This window comes from Abramis brama, assembly GCF_963993115.1.
Source record: "Abramis brama genome assembly, chromosome: 18".
NCBI lineage: Eukaryota > Metazoa > Chordata > Actinopteri > Cypriniformes > Leuciscidae > Abramis > Abramis brama.
In genome coordinates this window covers 6,559,637-6,578,945 of record NC_139980.1, presented here as the reverse complement: position 1 = coordinate 6,578,945, position 19,309 = coordinate 6,559,637, and the positions used below count along the sequence as shown (strand labels likewise).

General features: G+C 38.6%; 1 protein-coding gene across 4 annotated transcripts in view; it reads right to left on the bottom strand.

Annotated features, from left to right (window-relative positions):
• Nucleotides 1-19,309, bottom strand: part of ryr3 (ryanodine receptor 3) — a 94,602-nt gene that overhangs the window by 24,943 nt on the left and 50,350 nt on the right. For all 4 annotated transcript variants that reach the window (XM_084091208.1, XM_084091209.1, XM_084091211.1 and 1 more), the window contains 26 exons: nt 19,103-19,262; nt 18,007-18,093; nt 17,697-17,923; nt 16,713-17,532; nt 14,177-14,377; nt 11,641-11,743; nt 11,153-11,287; nt 9,956-10,229; nt 9,259-9,373; nt 8,332-8,464; nt 6,632-6,735; nt 5,982-6,117; nt 5,674-5,857; nt 5,419-5,527; nt 5,169-5,289; nt 4,804-4,973; nt 3,590-3,810; nt 3,316-3,406; nt 1,761-1,901; nt 1,120-1,283; nt 959-1,037; nt 757-846; nt 532-678; nt 383-442; nt 232-307; nt 18-141 (listed from right to left, as the gene is read on the bottom strand). In XM_084091208.1, coding sequence (XP_083947334.1) covers nt 18-141; nt 232-307; nt 383-442; nt 532-678; nt 757-846; nt 959-1,037; nt 1,120-1,283; nt 1,761-1,901; nt 3,316-3,406; nt 3,590-3,810; nt 4,804-4,973; nt 5,169-5,289; nt 5,419-5,527; nt 5,674-5,857; nt 5,982-6,117; nt 6,632-6,735; nt 8,332-8,464; nt 9,259-9,373; nt 9,956-10,229; nt 11,153-11,287; nt 11,641-11,743; nt 14,177-14,377; nt 16,713-17,532; nt 17,697-17,923; nt 18,007-18,093; nt 19,103-19,262 — 4,272 coding nt within the window. The remainder of the gene's footprint in view (nt 1-17; nt 142-231; nt 308-382; nt 443-531; nt 679-756; nt 847-958; nt 1,038-1,119; nt 1,284-1,760; nt 1,902-3,315; nt 3,407-3,589; nt 3,811-4,803; nt 4,974-5,168; nt 5,290-5,418; nt 5,528-5,673; nt 5,858-5,981; nt 6,118-6,631; nt 6,736-8,331; nt 8,465-9,258; nt 9,374-9,955; nt 10,230-11,152; nt 11,288-11,640; nt 11,744-14,176; nt 14,378-16,712; nt 17,533-17,696; nt 17,924-18,006; nt 18,094-19,102; nt 19,263-19,309) is intronic.

Below are 19,309 nucleotides of genomic sequence, written 5' to 3'. Positions count from 1 at the left end.
ATTGTTAGTGCTCTGACCTGCTGATGGCATATCCATTGACCTGAACAAATTTAAAGAGCTCCTGGGCCTTCTCTCTGTCTCTGTACTTCTCCTTCGCTGTCAGCGTGTCGTACGGTACCAACAATGGATGATTTCCTCCTCCTTTCAATGACAACACACAATGAGTCAATGCACCTGGGACTGCTTAGACAGGATTGAGCCAAACAGACTTTTCCAGGAGAACAGCGTCACCTTTACTGTCAAGTTCCTTCTTCTTCTTCTTTGCCCAAATGTTGTGGTAATTTTCTGCAACTGTTTCAACCATTGCCTGTTGAAATGATTAACGGTTTAATACACAGCATATGAGATATCTATTGTTTTTAACAGTCTGATTCACACTTGCCTGTAGTTCCCTTGATAGAATAACATTTTCCAAATCTTGTGGGGCTGGATTAAACTCGCCCTGTAAAGTGAAGAAGAGGCAACTCAATGTCCTAAATGCATTGATTTCTTGATTAACACTATAAAGACAGAAACTCTGTCCTCCGTTACCGGTGAGGACTCTGATATTTTGCGTTGTTTTTCTGTTTCCCTTTGCTGCGACCTGGCCTCTCCTTCTCTAGTCCTCTCAATGTTCCATCCCATTGCCAACATGCTCTTTAGAGTCTCTTTCACAGGGTAGCGATAAGTCTCCCTTTCCTATACAAAGTGACAGATTTGAATAGATTAAACTTTGTATGTTAGAGACAAAAGTCAATACAGAAAATGTATGTGTACCTTTTCACTTAGTGCTTTGTATGGTTTCAGAAGAGGATGAGTTTTGGCTTTGTCATCTAATTTATCACCCGCAGACCAGCCAAGAGCGATCTATCACCATACAAGATAAAACAAGCATCATCTTTTGTCTAATTCAACAGAAGAGCTCTAGTGACACAATGAACACGCAAGATTAATGAGATGAGTTTTAACATTGTCCAACCTTCTCAGAGGACCATTTCTCATGAGTATGCTCCGCAAACTTGCTTGCAATGTAATCTAGTTTTTCAGGGAGCGAGATGCTGAAAAACAAAACAGTATGTAATGAAGTCCACATAAAGTTCAAATGAATGATGCAATTTTCAGTGTTTCTATGGTACTTACTTAGCAGTGCTAACAGGCTGGGGGTCGAAGTTGCCTTGCGCATCCACAGAGGCCTGCTTAACTAATGTGGAACCTGGGCTGGAGTCCACGTAGTCAGGTGGTAACGCACTGGCTATGGCACTCAGACACGGCATGGCCATTTTGAAAAGCTCTGCATCATATTTCTGCAAGACAGAATATGGAGTCAAAGAGCAAGGTTTGATAATATCTTTGTGGTTTAATTAATTTAGTAAAATAACTTTTAATTACATTTATAGTGGGGCTATAAATGTAGTGTTTTCATTTATCGTTATTAATTAAATAAAAAATAATGTGTTTAAAAAATATCAGAATTATTCATTCTTCCTTAATCACACTACTACCAAAAGGTAGGCGCATTTTTAAAAACCGAATCATATTAAAAATAACAGCTTTTTTTTTTTTTTTTTTTTGAAAAACAGTGAGACTTGACAGGATGACCTCAGAGGTGTACCTTGACCAACAATTTAAAAATGATTGCAGACTTCCATTTCAACCTTTTTAATGTCTATTCAATGCATTTTATGTCATAATAATGAATAATTTGTATTACAAGTCATTACTTATGAATACATTGTTTGTTTGATTGACACCCCAAATTTACACTGAAGTATGTTTTGTACCTTTTGAGATAGAGCGTCAAAAAGTCCCCAGAAGAGTTTCTTGGTGAGGTGGAGCTCCTCCTCTGATGCCATTCCATAGCTGCCCAGGCCCGTTGGCAGACAGTAGTACTTCCAATTCTGCTCATAGTGATTCGTCAAAAGCTGCGAGGATAAACAGATATGTGGATTAGGCTGTCAACATTCAGGATACTTTAAATAATATTCAAGTATTGTCTTGGGTAAAAAAAGAAAAGAAAACTAGAATAAAGGTTGATTTTATATTTGGATTTAATTTAGGGAATTGTATTGGTTCACAGTTACTAAATAATTCAATGGTGTGTGGTCTACCAAGCACTCTTCTGATAACCTTGCCCTGTGGTAGGGGTGAGACAGCTACCACCAGAGAGACAAGGTGCTTACACCTGCCTATCAAAGGCTCACGAATAGGAGGATCTGTGGTGACTCACAGATCTATTGACAGACAGTTGCATAAGGTAATGTGTAATCCAGATGCTCTGTGTATTTGCAGGGTGTGTGAAGCTGTCAAATCACAGAAGCTATAACTGTGAGTCGAGTGACCTCACTGTAATGAAGAGGAACTTTTCACCAGGGATGAAGTATGCCCCGTTATCAGGTAAACACAATGACAAAATGTGTCCCTTAATGCAGTTAGCATGGAATACATCTTGTGGGTCAGAGTGCATCTGGCATACTTGATTTAGCTCTTTAAAATGTCAAAAATGTGTTTGATTACACTTTGTTTCGATTTGTTTGGTAACAACACTCATCTCCACCATTTGATCATCATTTGATGAATCACTGCTGACATGATAAACAGAAAATGTACACAACATCTCTTTTAATGTATTGTATTTGTGAATATGGTGGAACTTACATAGTAATTTAAATCGAAATATGGCACATTTGCATTTAAAAGAATGACTATGACTTTATTTAAACAGTCACGTTGCACAGTTGCAGTGCTATTTTAGTGCATTTAAAACCTTAGTAGAATTGCATGTGGCTAGTGAATAAGATTTAGGTTTTGTGCTGAAACTATGTGTAGTGAATTTGCCTCTTAAGGTTTTATTAACGGAGCCAAAGGGTAATAAGGATGAAATGTACACTACCATTGTGGGTCAGTAAGTTTTTTTTTGTTAAATAATTCGGTTAAGCAAGAATGCATTAAAGAGATCAAAAGTGACAATAAATTTATAACTGTTACAAAAGATTTCTATTTCAAATAAATGTTGTTCTTTTGAATTTTCTACTCATCGGTCCTAAAAAAACATCAATAATTAGAAGAAATGTTTCTCAAGCACCATATCAGCATATCAGAATGATTTCTGAAGGATCATGTGACACTCAAGACAATAAAATATATTAAATTTAACATTGTGATGCTGTGAAAATTATTTTTTAATTGTAATAATATTCAACAATATTACTGTTTTAATCAAACAAATGCAGCTTTGGTGAACATAATAGACTTCTTTTAAAAACATTCCAAAAAAATCATAACAACCCCAAACTTTTGAATGGTAGTGTATGGACATTTATGGTTCACTAGACTCACATTAATGGGCATCTTGCAGTACTCTGTAAGCTGTGGGACATCAAACACGAGACGACGCAAAAGTTGCTGTAGCATTGACGGCCGCAGATGCCTGTAGAAAGTATAAACATATATAAACATGTATACATGTATAAACAAAGTATAAAGTATAACATCAGATGACACCTAACTTCTAATTGAGAGTTATCTATAGCATGAAAATGCAGTTTGAGTTTTCACTGAGCTGAGGAAACCATCCCAGCCTCTCAGCTAAAGGTTTTCAGGAGGTTCTTACATGCAGATGGCCATTAGACATTCATCAATAGCATCTCTCTGTGCCTTGGTGAGTGATCGGCCCTTTGAGAGGCGATAGATGGTGTGAAGCGTAGAGTCAACGAGCATTGCATGGTGCTCAGTGTGAGCGAACAGATGAGCACAGCGGGTCAACAGAGGAAGCACTGCGGATCCAACGTAGCGGTTCATGGCCAGGGCTGTCTCGGTAGTCCTGAGCACCTCCTGATGAACACAAAATAACACGAAAAACAAAATGTTTACATTTTTATAATTATTAATTATATTATAATAATGCAAAACTACTACATGCATTCTTAATACTATAGCAATCATTCAAATTAAAAAGGTTAAATATTCATTTTAGTATTCATATCTACTTTTTGCTACTGCTAAATCACTATGTTAAAGGAACACTCCACCGTTTTTTGAAATAGGGCTTATTCACCTTCTTTCCTACATTTAGATAGGTGGGCAAATGCATTTTTGTCTCAGTACATGCATTGTTTTAGTTTGACTGGGTCGGCTCTAGCTTAGCTTAGCATAATGAATGGAATCCTTTGTTGCCAGCTAGCATGTCCTGAGTAAAAGTGATATAAAAATAAAAAAACCCCACCTAATTACTTCTTGTGGCCTGCGTATTCACAACGAGTACAAATAGCGATGCAGATTAACACTAGGTGATTTCCTATGCAGATATTGACTTGGGACTATATTAGGGGGAAGCACAGGCGAAGCACTGCTACTTGGGCGCAGAGATATCTCGCCCAAGTAACAGTGCTTTGCCTGTGCTTCCCCCTAATATAGTCCTTAATATATAAGTCAATATCTGCCTAGGAAATCGCCTAGTGTTAATCTGCATCGCTATTTGTACTCGTTGTGAACACGCAGGCCACAAGAAGTAATTAGGTGGGGTTTTTTTTATTTTTATATCACTTTTACTCAGGACATGCTAGCTGGCAACAAAGGATTCCATTCATTATGCTAAGCTAAGCTAGCACCGACCCTGTCAAACTAAAACAATGCATGCACTGAGACAAAAATGCATTTGCCCACCTATCTAAATGTAGGAAAGAAGGTGAATAAGCCCTATTTCAAAAAACGGCGGAGTGTTCCTTTAAATGGTTGAAATCACATTAAACTTTTAGGCTTTTTCACACAAAGCATGATAAATTTATGTCTGCGACTTTTCTGTTTTTCTCCGCAGAGCACCCTTACCGAGTCCAGGGAGGCTGAAGCTCGCAGGTCTGGCAGGAAGCCAACCTCAAGCAGGTGCAACAAGAAGCTTTGGTCGTCAATGCCATAGACACGGTCCAGGAAAAGCACCATGGGCGCCTTGTGCTCTGGACAAAAGCTGGCATTCATATCTGGCTCCGTCACAGTACCATCTAAGCAGCCGAAAGAGTTAAACAAAAAGACATTAGGGTTATAATGACTGCGGAACAAGAATCACAGATAATGAGACACGTAGGGATGAAGATGACATTGAAAGAGTAATAGCATCAATCAATCTTATGCGCATAATAAGTTTCAGAGATTATGTCTTCAGACTCTTTCAAAGGCATCTAGTGGCTTGTACAAACCTTTATTGACGACCGGCATTTTGAGAGGAATACTGATTATTCCAACCAAATCTTTAGTGGGTACTAGGGAACGGAGGATGGCACGGATACGCAATGCTTCACCTTTCCCTTTGTTTATAAGCTGTAAAACAGCATCGGTATAACATTAAAGTGAGGCAGTGTACAGTTCAACAGCATTTTACTGGAGGAAACAGAATGCTTTGTCCCCAGCTTTGTAAATCAATAAAATGTGTCAGAAAGGAGCACTCACATGCATCTCAGGTGCACATCGGCCCAGAAGATCAATAAGGGCTGAGTAGAAGGACATAATAGAGTTGCCCATGTGGGCAACCTCCTCCTCCTCTTCATCCTTCCCAACCCTGTCAAAACAAAGAGCAGACTTGCTTATTTTAAAATTTAAATCATGCTCGCTCAATCCTGAGGTCAAAGGACATCTCAACTACAACTCAAACCTAACATAAAATGTCAGATTGTGCAGATATATGGAAGAATTGAGTGGTCTTACGTTGGTACAACCCCTTCAGGTAAGTTGGGCAGGTCTAAAGCAGGATCTTCTGAGATCTTGATGGCTTCCTTCATGGCAGCGAGTAAACCTTGACCTCCCTCTCCTCTGAGAGCAGGTCCAAAGCACTCCGGACGCCTGATCAAAAGCTTTACAACGACATTAGCGTTCTCTTCAACACTTTCACCTGAGATGACCAGAACACACACAAAAGAAGAAACAATACTTGCATAATGATCATGAAGTCATTTTCTATTAACCAAGATACAAAAAGTAATCCAAAACAAGTATTATTGGTAAAAAGTACTAACCATTGACAAAAACAGCAAAACGTAGGAAGGACAAATAGCGTTCTCCTTCTATTGGGTTCCAGCCAATGTCTGGGTATCCCCTGGCAATGAGCATTGGGCAGTTCTGTAACCCACAGCCTGCCAGATATGTAACCACCTGAAAAACACATGGACAGAATCCAAAATGAAATCCAAATGGCACTAAAAACTGGCTTAGGTAAATGTAATTGGCAACCATTTGGCAGGAAACTTTATTAGGCATTGCAACACATTACATCAATTAAATCACAAGGAATATAGTCTGATCCTTGCTGTGCTCTATTAAAAGCTCAGTGAACATCATAAGTCTTTTAGAAACTTCTACCTCAATTGTTAATTTACATTTAATTATTTAGCAGATGTTTTTATCCAAAGCCACTTACAAATGAGGCTCTCCTGTAAATATACAGTACCACCAGAAGTTTATCTAGGGTGCTTAAACTGTTGTTTTTTCATCAAAAATTTCACATTTATATTCCTCACACTGAGCCACCAAAACTAAAGAATCAAAATATCAGCTTTTTAACTTATACCAAATTTTTTCTTTACAATCAACCCTTCTGTAAGTAATTTTTATACATTTTATTAAGAAGTATTACATGAACAGGGCTGATGTTGTAGTAACCGGTTACCTTCTCAAGATCAGGTTCCTCTAGTGCCAGAGCCAAACTGTTGTTGTCCATCACAGAGGACGCAGCTACGTCTAAAGGTGTGGAGCCTCTCATTGTTGGGCATGCTGGAGAGAAATAAGAAACTAAAGTTATCTCCATATGGCCACTAGAGACAGTAGATTTTCGGATTTACAATCACCAGCAGATGGCAGTCTTTACTTTTTTTTTACTTTTTATACAGCTGCTCTGTATAACCCAATCAGTGAGCTTATATTACTGAAATAAAAAATGAAGACTACAAAACTATCTATGCAGAATGAAGATATGTTAACATAAAACTGTACATCTTTGGATGCTTCACACCCTGGTTTGCAGCTTGCGGCATTATCTTCATCTGATCTGATCTGTCCTGTCATTGATCTTGGAGTGATAAGGACTATAAAGGTGTAAGTGGGCTCTCAGCTGCTCAATAACGTGCTGTTATAGGAAACGACTCCTGCAGAGTCAGGTGGTCTTAGCTGCACAAGCTATTATTCACAGTCAAAACACAGTCTGTGCAGTGTTGCCAGATCTTGCTCGAAAAACAAGTAAACTGAAATAAATGAGTTGCTGCACCAACATAAGCAGCAGTTTTGTTTTTGGGGTGGTGTTTATGGATTAAGGAGAATTGCCTGTTACATTGATGTAATTTATTACAGCATAAACTTGCATAAAACTTTTATTCAGCAAGGACACATTCAATTGAGCAAAAATGGCAGTAACGTAATTTATAAAGTTACGAAACTATACAAAATCTATTTAATATAAATGCTGTTCTTTTGAACTTTCTGATCCATGAATCCTGAAAAAATGTATCCTGTTTTCCACTACATATTAAGCAGCACAACTGTTCAACTGTTCAATATTGCTAATAGAAAATGTTCTCTTTCAGTCAGTCACGTTCGACGTTACGTCCTTCAGGGAACGAGGGTTACATACGAAACCAAGACTTTTTTTTGTGGACTAAATCATCATAGAATGATTTTTGAAGGATCGTATGGCACTGAAGACTGGAGTAATGGCTGCTGAAATTTAGTTTTGCCATCACATGAATAAATTAAATTAAAATAGAAAACAGTTAAATCGTAACACTTTTTACTGTATTTTTGTTCAAATAAATGCAGCCTTGGTGAGCATAAGAGGCTTTCAAGAACATAAAAAAAAATATTTTTAGTGTGTGTAATATAATTAGTGTAAATGCAATTAATTGAAAATATAATTTATTAATTATATCCTTTTACAAAAATAACGTTTCTTATGTACAACTGCCAATCTTAATCATTTACACATCATGGGAGTAGGGGATAGGCTGAGAAAGGCTAAAAAACAGGAGGTAAGGACAAACAAAAAGTACAATGATTAATAATAATACACAGACTGTGGCTCAAACCACAGGTGGGGATATTTGTTAATTGCTATTAGTGGCCTTTATTGTGCTATGGAGCACAATAGCAATTTTTGCCACTCTCCTTTAAATTGTGGCCCTATGCAGTACAGTATATGTCATTTATGCACCCCACAGAAAGCTAAAATATGTGACTATTTCTATAATAAAAACTTAGAAAGAAAGAAAACAGCCCAAAGTAATTTCAATAAGTGGACATGGCAACACAGATACCGTGATTCAGCCCTGCCTGACCTGCATCCCTAAAGAACTATGTGTTGTGTGTGTGTGTGATTACCCAGCCCCACGCTGCTGTTCTCCAGGAGGTAGCTCAGGTGGTCAAACATAGACTTCTGGTTCTGACGGCTGATGCGACAGAAGTAGCACAGAAAGCGACAACAGCTGGCCACCATCTTGGGGAAGGCAATCTCCTGAGAGTTAAAAACAGCATTCGTTTTACTTCTGCTCAGATGGAGATCATTTCCTTCACACTTCAAATTAATCTTTCATCTTTTTTGCGTGCATGTCCTCACGTGGTGGCTAAACGTGTGTAATGTAACATACTCAAGATATCGAAAGAAGCCCCCGAGACAGCTAAACCAGACTGAAGAAATATGAGATGTGAGGCTCCACCGTGAATACAGGCAAATATGTTTTGTACTTCATCTGAGCAGGGAATATGGTCACTCTAAATGCCTGGAACCCATGTACCTTTGCGTGAGGCCTCTTCAATGAGGCTGCCAAGCAGAAATGAGAGACACTGTGGCAATGTCATATCTGGCAAAGTCAGTGGTGTTAATTCACATCCCAGACTCCCGACAAACCCCAAAAAGATCTGGCATGAGAAGCAACCCATTCCTTCTCTTGTTGCCCCTAAGCATAAGACGGTGTAAAGCTGTTAAACACAGGCTGTATTTGCCCATGTACTATGTGTTATCCCTTATCCCTGTGTTTAGTTTAGTCTGGCTGAGAGGGTTTTGGTCTGGACACAATGACCAAGTATCCAACTGACTCAAAGGATCTTATTAATATCATAAAAAAGCAGTATTATCTAAATACTATATTCTTGTTTTTAATCATTTGATAAAATGGACAGAAGAAACTTGTTAAGTATGTGCATTACAACCATCAGAATACAACACATCACATCAACAGAACATAATCAGAGCAGCCCACCCCAGAAAAAACAATTTTGGTGCAGTTTTGCTAAAGAAAAAAATAGTACCTTATTCTTGTCTCCACCCAGCACATTGACCATGACCTCCATTACTGTCTCGTGCATGCCAAGAACACGCATCAGATTTGGATGCTGGTAAAACACTTTGTTGTTCATGATGTCTCTGAATGCAATAATAAGATACAAATTTTATAGGATGTAGCTGTACAATGCAGAGATGCTTGCCAATGCAATAAGGTGGATATTAAAATGATGTACTATTTTGTCTAAATAAATAGAAAATAAAACAGTAAAAAAATAAATTCAATAATTTTAAATAAATTTAAATATATAATTCATCATCATAATTTAAAATGATTTAAATAATTAATTAAATAAATACATGTCTAAATAAATTTACAATAAAAAAACAGTAAAAACTAAAATCAGTCATTTTAAATACTAAAATTTAATTTAGGCATCAAAATACTATAATGCACAGAATGAAAAATTGCTTAAGATTACATTTAACAGTGTTCATAATTATTATTTTTTTTATTAACTTTAAATGAGCATTAGATGAGCGTTACATTAAATCTTAATGTAAAACTATGGCAAATGATTACGCACAATTAAATGTCCAATACTGGCCGATGTCAACCATTTAAAAATCTCTTAATATCAACTGATAACTAGTATGGAAAAAAAATATTGTGCATCTTCAGTAGAATGTAAACTTCATAAAGACTGGAAGATGAAAATTTACCCCAGGCCGTCAATCATGAGCTGGCCCTCCTCTTCGCCCATGCGGACGCTGAGTAATGAACGGATCTGGCCCAGTGAGGCCAGCAGGTTGATCGCGTCCGCTACAGACTTGGCACTGATGGTGTAGCTCTTCCTCAAAGCTCTGAGCAGCTCACCGACGCCATCATACTGCCTCCTCAAAAGGCTGAACATGCTGCGAACCAGTTCCGGGTCTAGGATTTTGCACTCCTGAGCCCAGCTGACCATAGTCTGAGATATCAGCTCCTTCAGGTTGGCTGGAGAAGACAAAAGCAGATGAAGAAAAAAAGATATCTGAATTTGTTTAGGATTCTGTATCTTTTGGTATGTTTTTTCCCCTCTGTTGCTTTTAATTAGATCTCTGTAATGTGAAGCACTGAATATGGATTAATGCTATAATTGGTGAACTGGTATATTGTATTATATTACATATAGTATAATACTAATAAATGAGTGAGGGTGAATAGTAACTGTGTTACTGATATTAAATTTAAAAAATAATTCAGACCTCTGCTCTAGTCATGCTTAATGTGTTAGGACCATTAGTGTATGTCGTTACATCTATTAATATTTTCTATTCACATATTTCCCCCGTATGCGGTTCTTAGAATAGCTGCTCTAATCACCTACTCTTCTCATCAAGAGAGAGTGCAGCACTGGCGCTTTTTATCCAGCATCAGCAAATTACATCCATTTTAATATCTACCTGTCCACCCATCGCCGGTAACATGATTCAAGCCTATGTTAATATTCTTGCCATCTTAATAGCCTTTTATGCTTACTTGCAGCTCAGCACTGGCTGCATTTCATTCCGGAGGCTATATAACAAATACAAAGTGGAAATACATTTCTAATCAGATAAGATTTTGCTGACCTTTTGGACAAAAATATTCCACTTCATACCAGAGGTGTATATATACACAACATTATCTTCCATATCTTCCTTTTGATCTACTTCTTTGAGAGTCCAGCTAAGCTTTAAGCACATTCTGTACAAGTTAAACAATGTAAATGCTTTGCTTAACAAGTTATTTTTCATTAGAAATGTTAGCACACTTTATTTAGAATGTTCTGACCTTCAGGATACAGTCTTTGTAACCAGATTAAGCAGAACAAAAGGCATACAAAACAGTCAGAAATAAAAAATGTTAGAAGAATTTGTTTTTGACAAAAGCCTTACTAGGAGCAGCCTGCTCTTGCTCAGTTGGTTCTTCCTCAGTTTTTTGAGGACGACCTTTAATCTTGTATACCAGGGACATCAGGCGGCCTTTAAGAGATGTGTCTTGCTCCTCCTCCTCCTCTTCCATAGGGATGCCTGCATATATACACAAAGATGAACACCTTATCATCCAACTACAGTAGTACAAAGTAAAGCACTATATAAATGCTTCATTCTTTCACTTTATCTGCATGTTCCTATTATTTGCGCTGCAACTGGCATTTCACGGTATTAGGGTTGAATTAATAATGTCTTTAAAATTCTAATTCCTGAATTTGAATTGTGTTGGAACAGGTTGTAGATTTAAAGGAATTAGAATTAAAATAGAAACTTCACAAGCTCATATAAAGTAGAATTTTCATTTGATTTGACCTTTCAAAACACGTATATAGAGAGAAATATGGGGTGAGAATGGAGGTGGACAATGGAAAGAATGGATAAATACAAACCACAATGTAGTCGAAGGTCATCATGGAAGCCTTGAAGTTCCTCTTGAAGCTCCTCGGGGCAGGTGCAATCATCACCAGCGCTGAAGTTCAACAGCATGTTTATCTGCAATGAAAAGTTATATGCTGCTTCAGGAAAAAAGCATCACTCCACCACAGCAATAACTGAGAAGCAAGTCTTCTTTTTTTAATATGATGGATCATGAAATATAGATTTCATAAGCCTAACCTTTCACAGACGTTATGTAACATTCTAATGGAAATCAGCTGTATCTGTAGGAAACCTTTCTGTTGCCCTGGTTACAGAGACAGACAAGTTTATTTCCAACATGAGCTTATGATGTAAAAGGCTAAAGTACAGAGGTGTTTCTCAGTTAGTAGATGTGTGTATTTTTAATTGGGTGAACGGTTCTGCCAAGCAGTCCTAATCAGTGTCTCTGAGAATAATGGAGTGGGTGCAGAAGATGCATCTTCTCAGTGGCCGAAACAGACACGTAATTAAAAAAAGTAAACATGAATAATTTGGGAAAATGTCCATTCTGAATCAATCTTTGAGCTGTGCTAAGTGCAAATCAAAAGAAAATAAAGTTAAGACCTTGGCACTGGTTTATTTGCACTACTAATTCAAATAAAAGGCAAAAATCTGTTCTGATGCTAGTTCCCATCCAAAAGAATGTAGTCGCATTTAGAAATTAGAAGAAACATGACGACAGCAGGAGGAACATTCCTTGGTCTACAACCCAGTGTTATTTGTCATTAGATATGTATAATAACAACAAATACCGTATATACAGTGAGGAAAATAAGTATTTGAACACCCTGCTATTTTGCAAATTCTCCCACTTAGAAATCATGGAGGGGTCTGAAATTGTCATCGTAGGTGCATGTCCACTGTGAGAGACATAATCTAAAAAAAAAAATCCAGAAATCACAATGTATGATTTTTTAACTATTTATTTGTATGATACAGCTGCAAATAAGTATTTGAACACCTGAGAAAATCAATGTTAATATTTGGTACAGTAGCCTTGTTTGCAATTACAGAGGTCAGACATTTCCTGTAGTTTTTCACCAGGTTTGCACACACTGCAGGAGGGATTTTGGCCCACTCCTCCACACAGATCTTCTCTAGATCATTCAGGTTTCTGGGCTGTCATTGAGAAACACGGAGTTTGAGCTCCCTCCAAAGATTCTCTATTGGGTTTAGGTCTGGAGACTGGCTAGACCTTGATATGCTTCTTACAGAGCCACTCCTTGGTTATCCTGGCTGTGTGCTTCGGGTCATTGTCATGTTGGAAGACCCAGCCTCGACCCATCTTCAATGCTCTAACTGAGGGAAGGAGGTTGTTCCCCAAAATCTCGCAATACATGGCCCCGGTCATCCTCTCCTTAATACAGTGCAGTCGCCCTGTCCCATGTGCAGAAAAACACCCCCAAAGCATGATGCTACCACCCCCATGCTTCACAGTAGGGATGGTGTTCTTGGGATGGTACTCATCATTCTTCTTCCTCCAAACACGTTTAGTGGAATTATGACCAAAAAGTTCTATTTTGGTCTCATCTGACCACATGACTTTCTCCCATGACTCCTCTGGATCATCCAAATGGTCATTGGCAAACTTAAGACGGGCCTTGACATGTGCTGGTTTAAGCAGGGGAACCTTCCGTGCCATGCATGATTTCAAACCATGACGTCTTAGTGTATTACCAACAGTAACCTTGGAAACGGTGGTCCCAGCTCTTTTCAGGTCATTGACCAGCTCCTCCCGTGTAGTTCTGGGCTGATTTCTCACCTTTCTTAGGATCATTGAGACCCCACGAGGTGAGATCTTGCATGGAGCCCCAGTCCGAGGGAGATTGACAGTCATGTTTAGCTTCTTCCATTTTCTAATGATTGCTCCAACAGTGGACCTTTTTTCACCAAGCTGCTTGGCAATTTCCCCGTAGCCCTTTCCAGCCTTGTGGAGGTGTACAATTTTGTCTCTAGTGTCTTTGGACAGCTCTTTGGTCTTGGCCATGTTAGTAGTTGGATTCTTACTGATTGTATGGAGTGGACAGGTGTCTCTAATTTAGGATAATAAATGGAGTGGAGGTGGACATTTTAAAGGCAGACTAACAGGTCTTTGAGGGTCAGAATTCTAGCTGATAGACAGGTGTTCAAATACTTATTTGCAGCTGTATCATACAAATAAATAGTTAAAAAATCATATATTGTGATTTCTGGATTTTTTTTTTTAGATTATGTCTCTCACAGTGGACATGCACCTACGATGACAATTTCAGACCCGTACCTTGATTTCCAAGTGGGAGAACTTGCAAAATAGCAGGGTGTTCAAATACTTATTTTCCTCACTGTATTTGGAATTACATTACAAAGGAAGTGAAGTGAAACACATTGAACGAAACATGCTGCATGTGATGAAGACATCGGAGATGGTCAAGAGTCAAGAGTAAAGTGTTCAAGAGTCATTAAAGGCCTTTGGACATTCTGAGCTTTATAAAGAATGTGGCTCTGTGTGGGTCTAAGATGAAGGCCTACCTGCTCTTGGGGAGGTGAGCGGAACTCTCTAGTCTTCTTGGCAGTGACAGCAGCTGACATGTTGAAGGCTAGCATCAACTCGTTGTAGCGGAACTTCTGATTGTACTGCAGCTTGGATACAAAATCATCTGAGAAGGCCACGATAGCCTCAATGCGCTGCTTCAGCTCACAGTCACAGAAATAGTGCAGTAGCTCACACATCTGCATGATAAACAAACAGAACCCACTTCATTTGAATGCATATATCTTATAGTTACTTTAGAGGAGTAACAGAGAGTTGAGGTTAAAAACCTGAAAAATTTGTTAGAGATTTTCACTTCCACAGAAAGCTTTTACAGTTACTGTAAAAATCGTCCATATACTCAAACTCATACTTCAAATTCACTATACTTGTTTATACTTGTGTCAGGGCAATCGTGGTAGTCAGACTGGTAACTTAAAGGTTGCTGATTCGATTCTCAGTATCAGCAGGAAATGACTGAGCAAGGCACCAAACCCCCAATCGCTCCCAGGGCGCCACAGCAAAAATGGCTGCCCACTGTGTCCACCTACGGCTCTGGGTGTTTGCAGTGTGCATGTTCACTACTCACTACTCCTAATGTGTGTGCACTAACTTGGATGGGTTAAATGCAGAGGACAAATTCCAAGTATGGGTTACCACATGTCACTATGTCTCTAAATGCACAAGAATCATGTAAACTTCTGTAAAGCATTAATCTGATAATTCAGGGTGATATTATATACAGACAAAAGTTAAAGAAACACTTTTAGAGAAGTGTTATTCTAGTATTATTCATATACTTGTCACGAGTGACTGTAATGAAGCGCACACAGTAGGAGTATAAACAGTTTAAAAAATAAACAGAAAATACTATTATAATATTGTATTTGTAATATTTTGAATTATCTTTTATTAATTTTAATTTAAGTTTTAGTAATTTTGTTGTGCTTTTGTGTTTGTTTATTTATTTATTTTTTATATTTCTATATAGCTTTATTTAATTTTTAGCCATTTTAGTACTTCAGCTTAAACTTTAAAAAAAAATGTCATCTACTACTTATATTTCGTTTTATTTCCCGAAAATGACTTTTAATCGTTTTAGTTAAAGGAGCTGTATGTAAGAAATGTATTTCAATTAATCATAAAATGGCCCTGATATGTCACTAGACATTAAGAAATCATGTTCATTTCAAATACTTATATCACTGACAACAGTAGTACGGCCAGGATATTGTCATTTAAAAAGTGAAGTTGCAGCCCTCAACTGATGTTGATGTTGTCATGTTGTGTTTTGGCCTGATGCTCCACCCTCCACCTATCTACCAATCACAAAGTCAGTAGTGTTTCGGCATCCGGGTTGCCAGCTCTGCTGCTCTAGTTGAAAGCTCCTTGTAGCAGCCTACGTTCCTGCTGGATCCTGCAGCCTATCTGGCAACCTCGAGTCAGGGAGGAGGGGGAGGGGATACACCGCTCTACAGTAATTTGAAAGTGATTGCAGTACCAGTTTTGGCCACAATATTACATACGGCTCCTTTAACAATAACATCAGTTTTGATGTTTTGATTTTATTTACTTTTTTATTTTATATTTATTTAGTTAGTTAACTTTACTTTTTTACTTTTGATATATCTTTTGATATATTTTAAAGAGTTAGTTCACCCAAAAATGAAAATTCTGTCAGTAATTACTCACCCTCATGTTGTTCCAACCCCGTAAGACTTTCGTTCATCTTCGGAACACAAATTAAGATATTGGATGAAATCTGAGAGCTGTCTCACTCCTTTATAGGCTTCTATGTAATTTCATTCTGCCAGCCCAGAAAAATTAGTAAAGACATCGTTAAAATAGTCCAAGTGACTACAGTGGCTCAACCTTAAGTTTATCAAGCGACGAGAATTATTTTTGTGCGCAAAAAACAACAAAGAAAATGACTTTATTCAACTATTAATTTTCTTCTTTGTGGGCCTCAGACGTGAGTTCACGAAAGCGCCACGACGCATTCGCAAGAACTGAGATGATGAAGCTCTCAATCATTTGATGGGAAAGTGTGAAAGGTAAGCCATTCATTTTCCGGCATTGTTAAGGGACTTTTACGTTTTCTCGTTGGTTTTTTCACAATTCGGACATCCAGGAACTGCACACTTTACAACCATTTTAAACACTACATTGAGACCCATCTGCGTCATCTTCTCAGTTCTCGCGCATGCGTCGTGGTGCTCGTAAAAATATCTTAATTTGTGTTCCGAAGATGAACGAAAGTCTTACGGGGTTGGAACAACATGAGGGTGAGTAATTACTGACAGAATTTTCATTTTTTGGGTGACCTAACCCTTTAAGGAAAATTTTTATAGTTTAAATCATTAAATAAATTAAATATTAAATAATGATTAAAATATCTGTCCAAAATTATTAGTATGTCAAGAGCAAGAATATTCCAATAGCATGAAAATGAAGGTTTACCATAATATGGGCATTAATCAGAAAATGATGTGCATGGCAAACGACAGGTCATCATGAACAAGACAAGTCATTCACCTGGCGTTTGACCGATTCAGGCAAGCTCTTCTCCAGAAGACCTTTGGGAAGCTGCTTGGCCTCTTTACTCTCTTCCTCTCCCGCCTCCACAGCCTTCTCTTCATTACTGGTGGCCTCCTCTTTCTCGGCTCCTTGTTCTGCAACTGCTGTCTGTTTCTCCTCCTCCTTACCGTCCCCAAACACACTGGGGTCAACGAGGAGCAGAATGATTCTCACCTCCTCGCTGGTCAACGCCCCCATTATCAGCAGTGTGCCAATCAACTTGAGAATCGGAACAAACTGATACTCGACGCTTCCGCCCACAGGATCTCGAATGTGGGTGCCTCCGCCCTGCACAGCTTCCGTCAGCATACTGATGGCTTTCTCCTTCAGGATACCCAGAGGGATCTCGGGGCTATAGAGAGGCTGATCACGCTTGGTGGTAATGAAACATGGTGGGGAGAAATTGAGGCGAGTGGTAAGTGAGGTGCTCAGGCCCACTCCAGGAAGAGAGTGACGCTTTGAGTCGTCAGGGAAGAGGCGGATGCTCCTTGTCTCATCCGTCACTGGGATTATAAACTCGTTGTTCATCATTAGATGGGCCTCTTTGGCTGTCTCCAGGTGAATGCTAATGAGGACACTGTAAAAGCCTTCACGTAGCTGACCAGTCAGGTATTGGTTATCAATGGTGTACAGGAGCTGCGATTGGTCGAGATGGCTGCAGAGGGCGTGAGCTACACGAGTGTTGCCCAGGGCACAAAGGGCGCAAAAAAGCTTTAAAGTGTGATAGTGGAACTGCCGTAGATCTTCATTTTCCGACAGCTCCATGATGTCGATACACCTATGGTGGGGGAAACAGGAAGAGGTTTAAGATCATCCAACTCAGTTGGAATTTGAGTAAGGAGCCAAATGAGCACTTAAGGGGTTTTATTTCAATGAAAGGTCACATTCCCAGGATCACAAAGTTGCCAATGTGTAAAACTGAGTGCATGAGTAATGCATCACCTGTTCTCCTCTGGGATATGCACGCCCATCATCTGCAGGGGCTCCAGACATTGCACCACCCAGCCATGTCTCTCACTCACACGGGCCGTCTCCACCGACAGGAAGGTGTTGGGCATTCTGCTCCACAGCACGGACACAATTGTCTGGACATCCAGCCGAGGAGGACACTGGGGCTCCGGGTTTTTTTGTAAACTCTTGAAGATGGCTGAAGACAGGGGCATTGCATCCTGTGTGACAATTGATGCAGATGTCAGTGAATTACAAATATGTGAAACAGAGAAACTTGAGTACATTAGTAGTATAGACTTACTGGGATTTTTGGAAACTCAAACTGGAAGAGGTTGGGACTCGTGGGTTGAACAAACACAGCAGGGAATAGCTTAGTGTTAGGCTCAACCTAAGAAGGCAGAAAGCATATGAAGTCCATTATGATTATAGTTTACTTGCTCTACTTGGACAAGCAAGTGTTGCACACTACTTGGTTTACGCTACTTTTAATTTAAATCCAGTCTGCTCAGACATGATACAGCCTTTACATAATTGCTAATGTGAGTCTGATTCAAAATCAGAACCTGAGGCAAACTAAGACTAGACTGAGCACAGAGCTTCATTAATGTTATATTGCAGTAGCCTTTACTAGCTCTCTGGAAAGTCTCACTTTCAACCCAACTGAGGTCCCAAATGCTTAACCCTGTAAAGTCTGACATATAAAATAATAGTCAATAATAAACTTTTCTTTTTTTTTACTGGAACAGTTTATTGAACCTTTAGACAAAATTTTTAGGAAAAAAGTTTGTGTTGAGTTTTATATTTGATTCATCATGCTTTTATGTCCCATATACTATTATAGAGTGAGAATATGGAGCTCATACTCGAGGAGGAAATAAATACCTCAATTTTATTCAGAGGCCCAAACTGAGCAAAAATATGCAATTTGGTGCAGAGAATGTGATTTCGGATGCAGCAATTTTGTAAACCACTTGGTGTATGTGCCATTATTGTGCTAGGATAGCTCTGCACATTGTGACATCTCATTGGTCCAAAATAACTGTACAATAAACATCAAATATCACCAAATTGCCTGGGACTGAGCCCCGGAAATGCACTGTCATTTGCAATTTTAATAGATCTATTTAAATAAATGTAAATACATTTTCTTTTTTTGTATCTTTTATGGTATACCTCTTAGTTGATCACTTATTTTATTATCTTTTCTAGCAAACCCTTATAGCAGCATTAATAGTCAAAATAAAAATCCTGAAAATGTGAATTTAATTATTGAATTATTTACTCTTGTACTGAGCTTTGCATTATAATATTGCATTACAATACTAAGCTCTGTATGTTATTTACGTCTAGCGACATCCCTGTGCCCTATTTTGTTAAAGGTTCGAAGTTGAGATTACCTGGTATGCGTTAGGCAGCTCTCTGCCATTGGCAGTGAATGAGACCAGGCCTGAGGCAAGATCTATGGAGCAGCCAATCTCCAGATCAGTGTTACTACGGCCTGTGGACTGGCTGACAATGTCGCCAGCACAGACCATGTAACAGTTACTTCTCCTCACACTGAATTAAGAGAGATGACAAAAAGACAACAATGAGCACATTCTGAG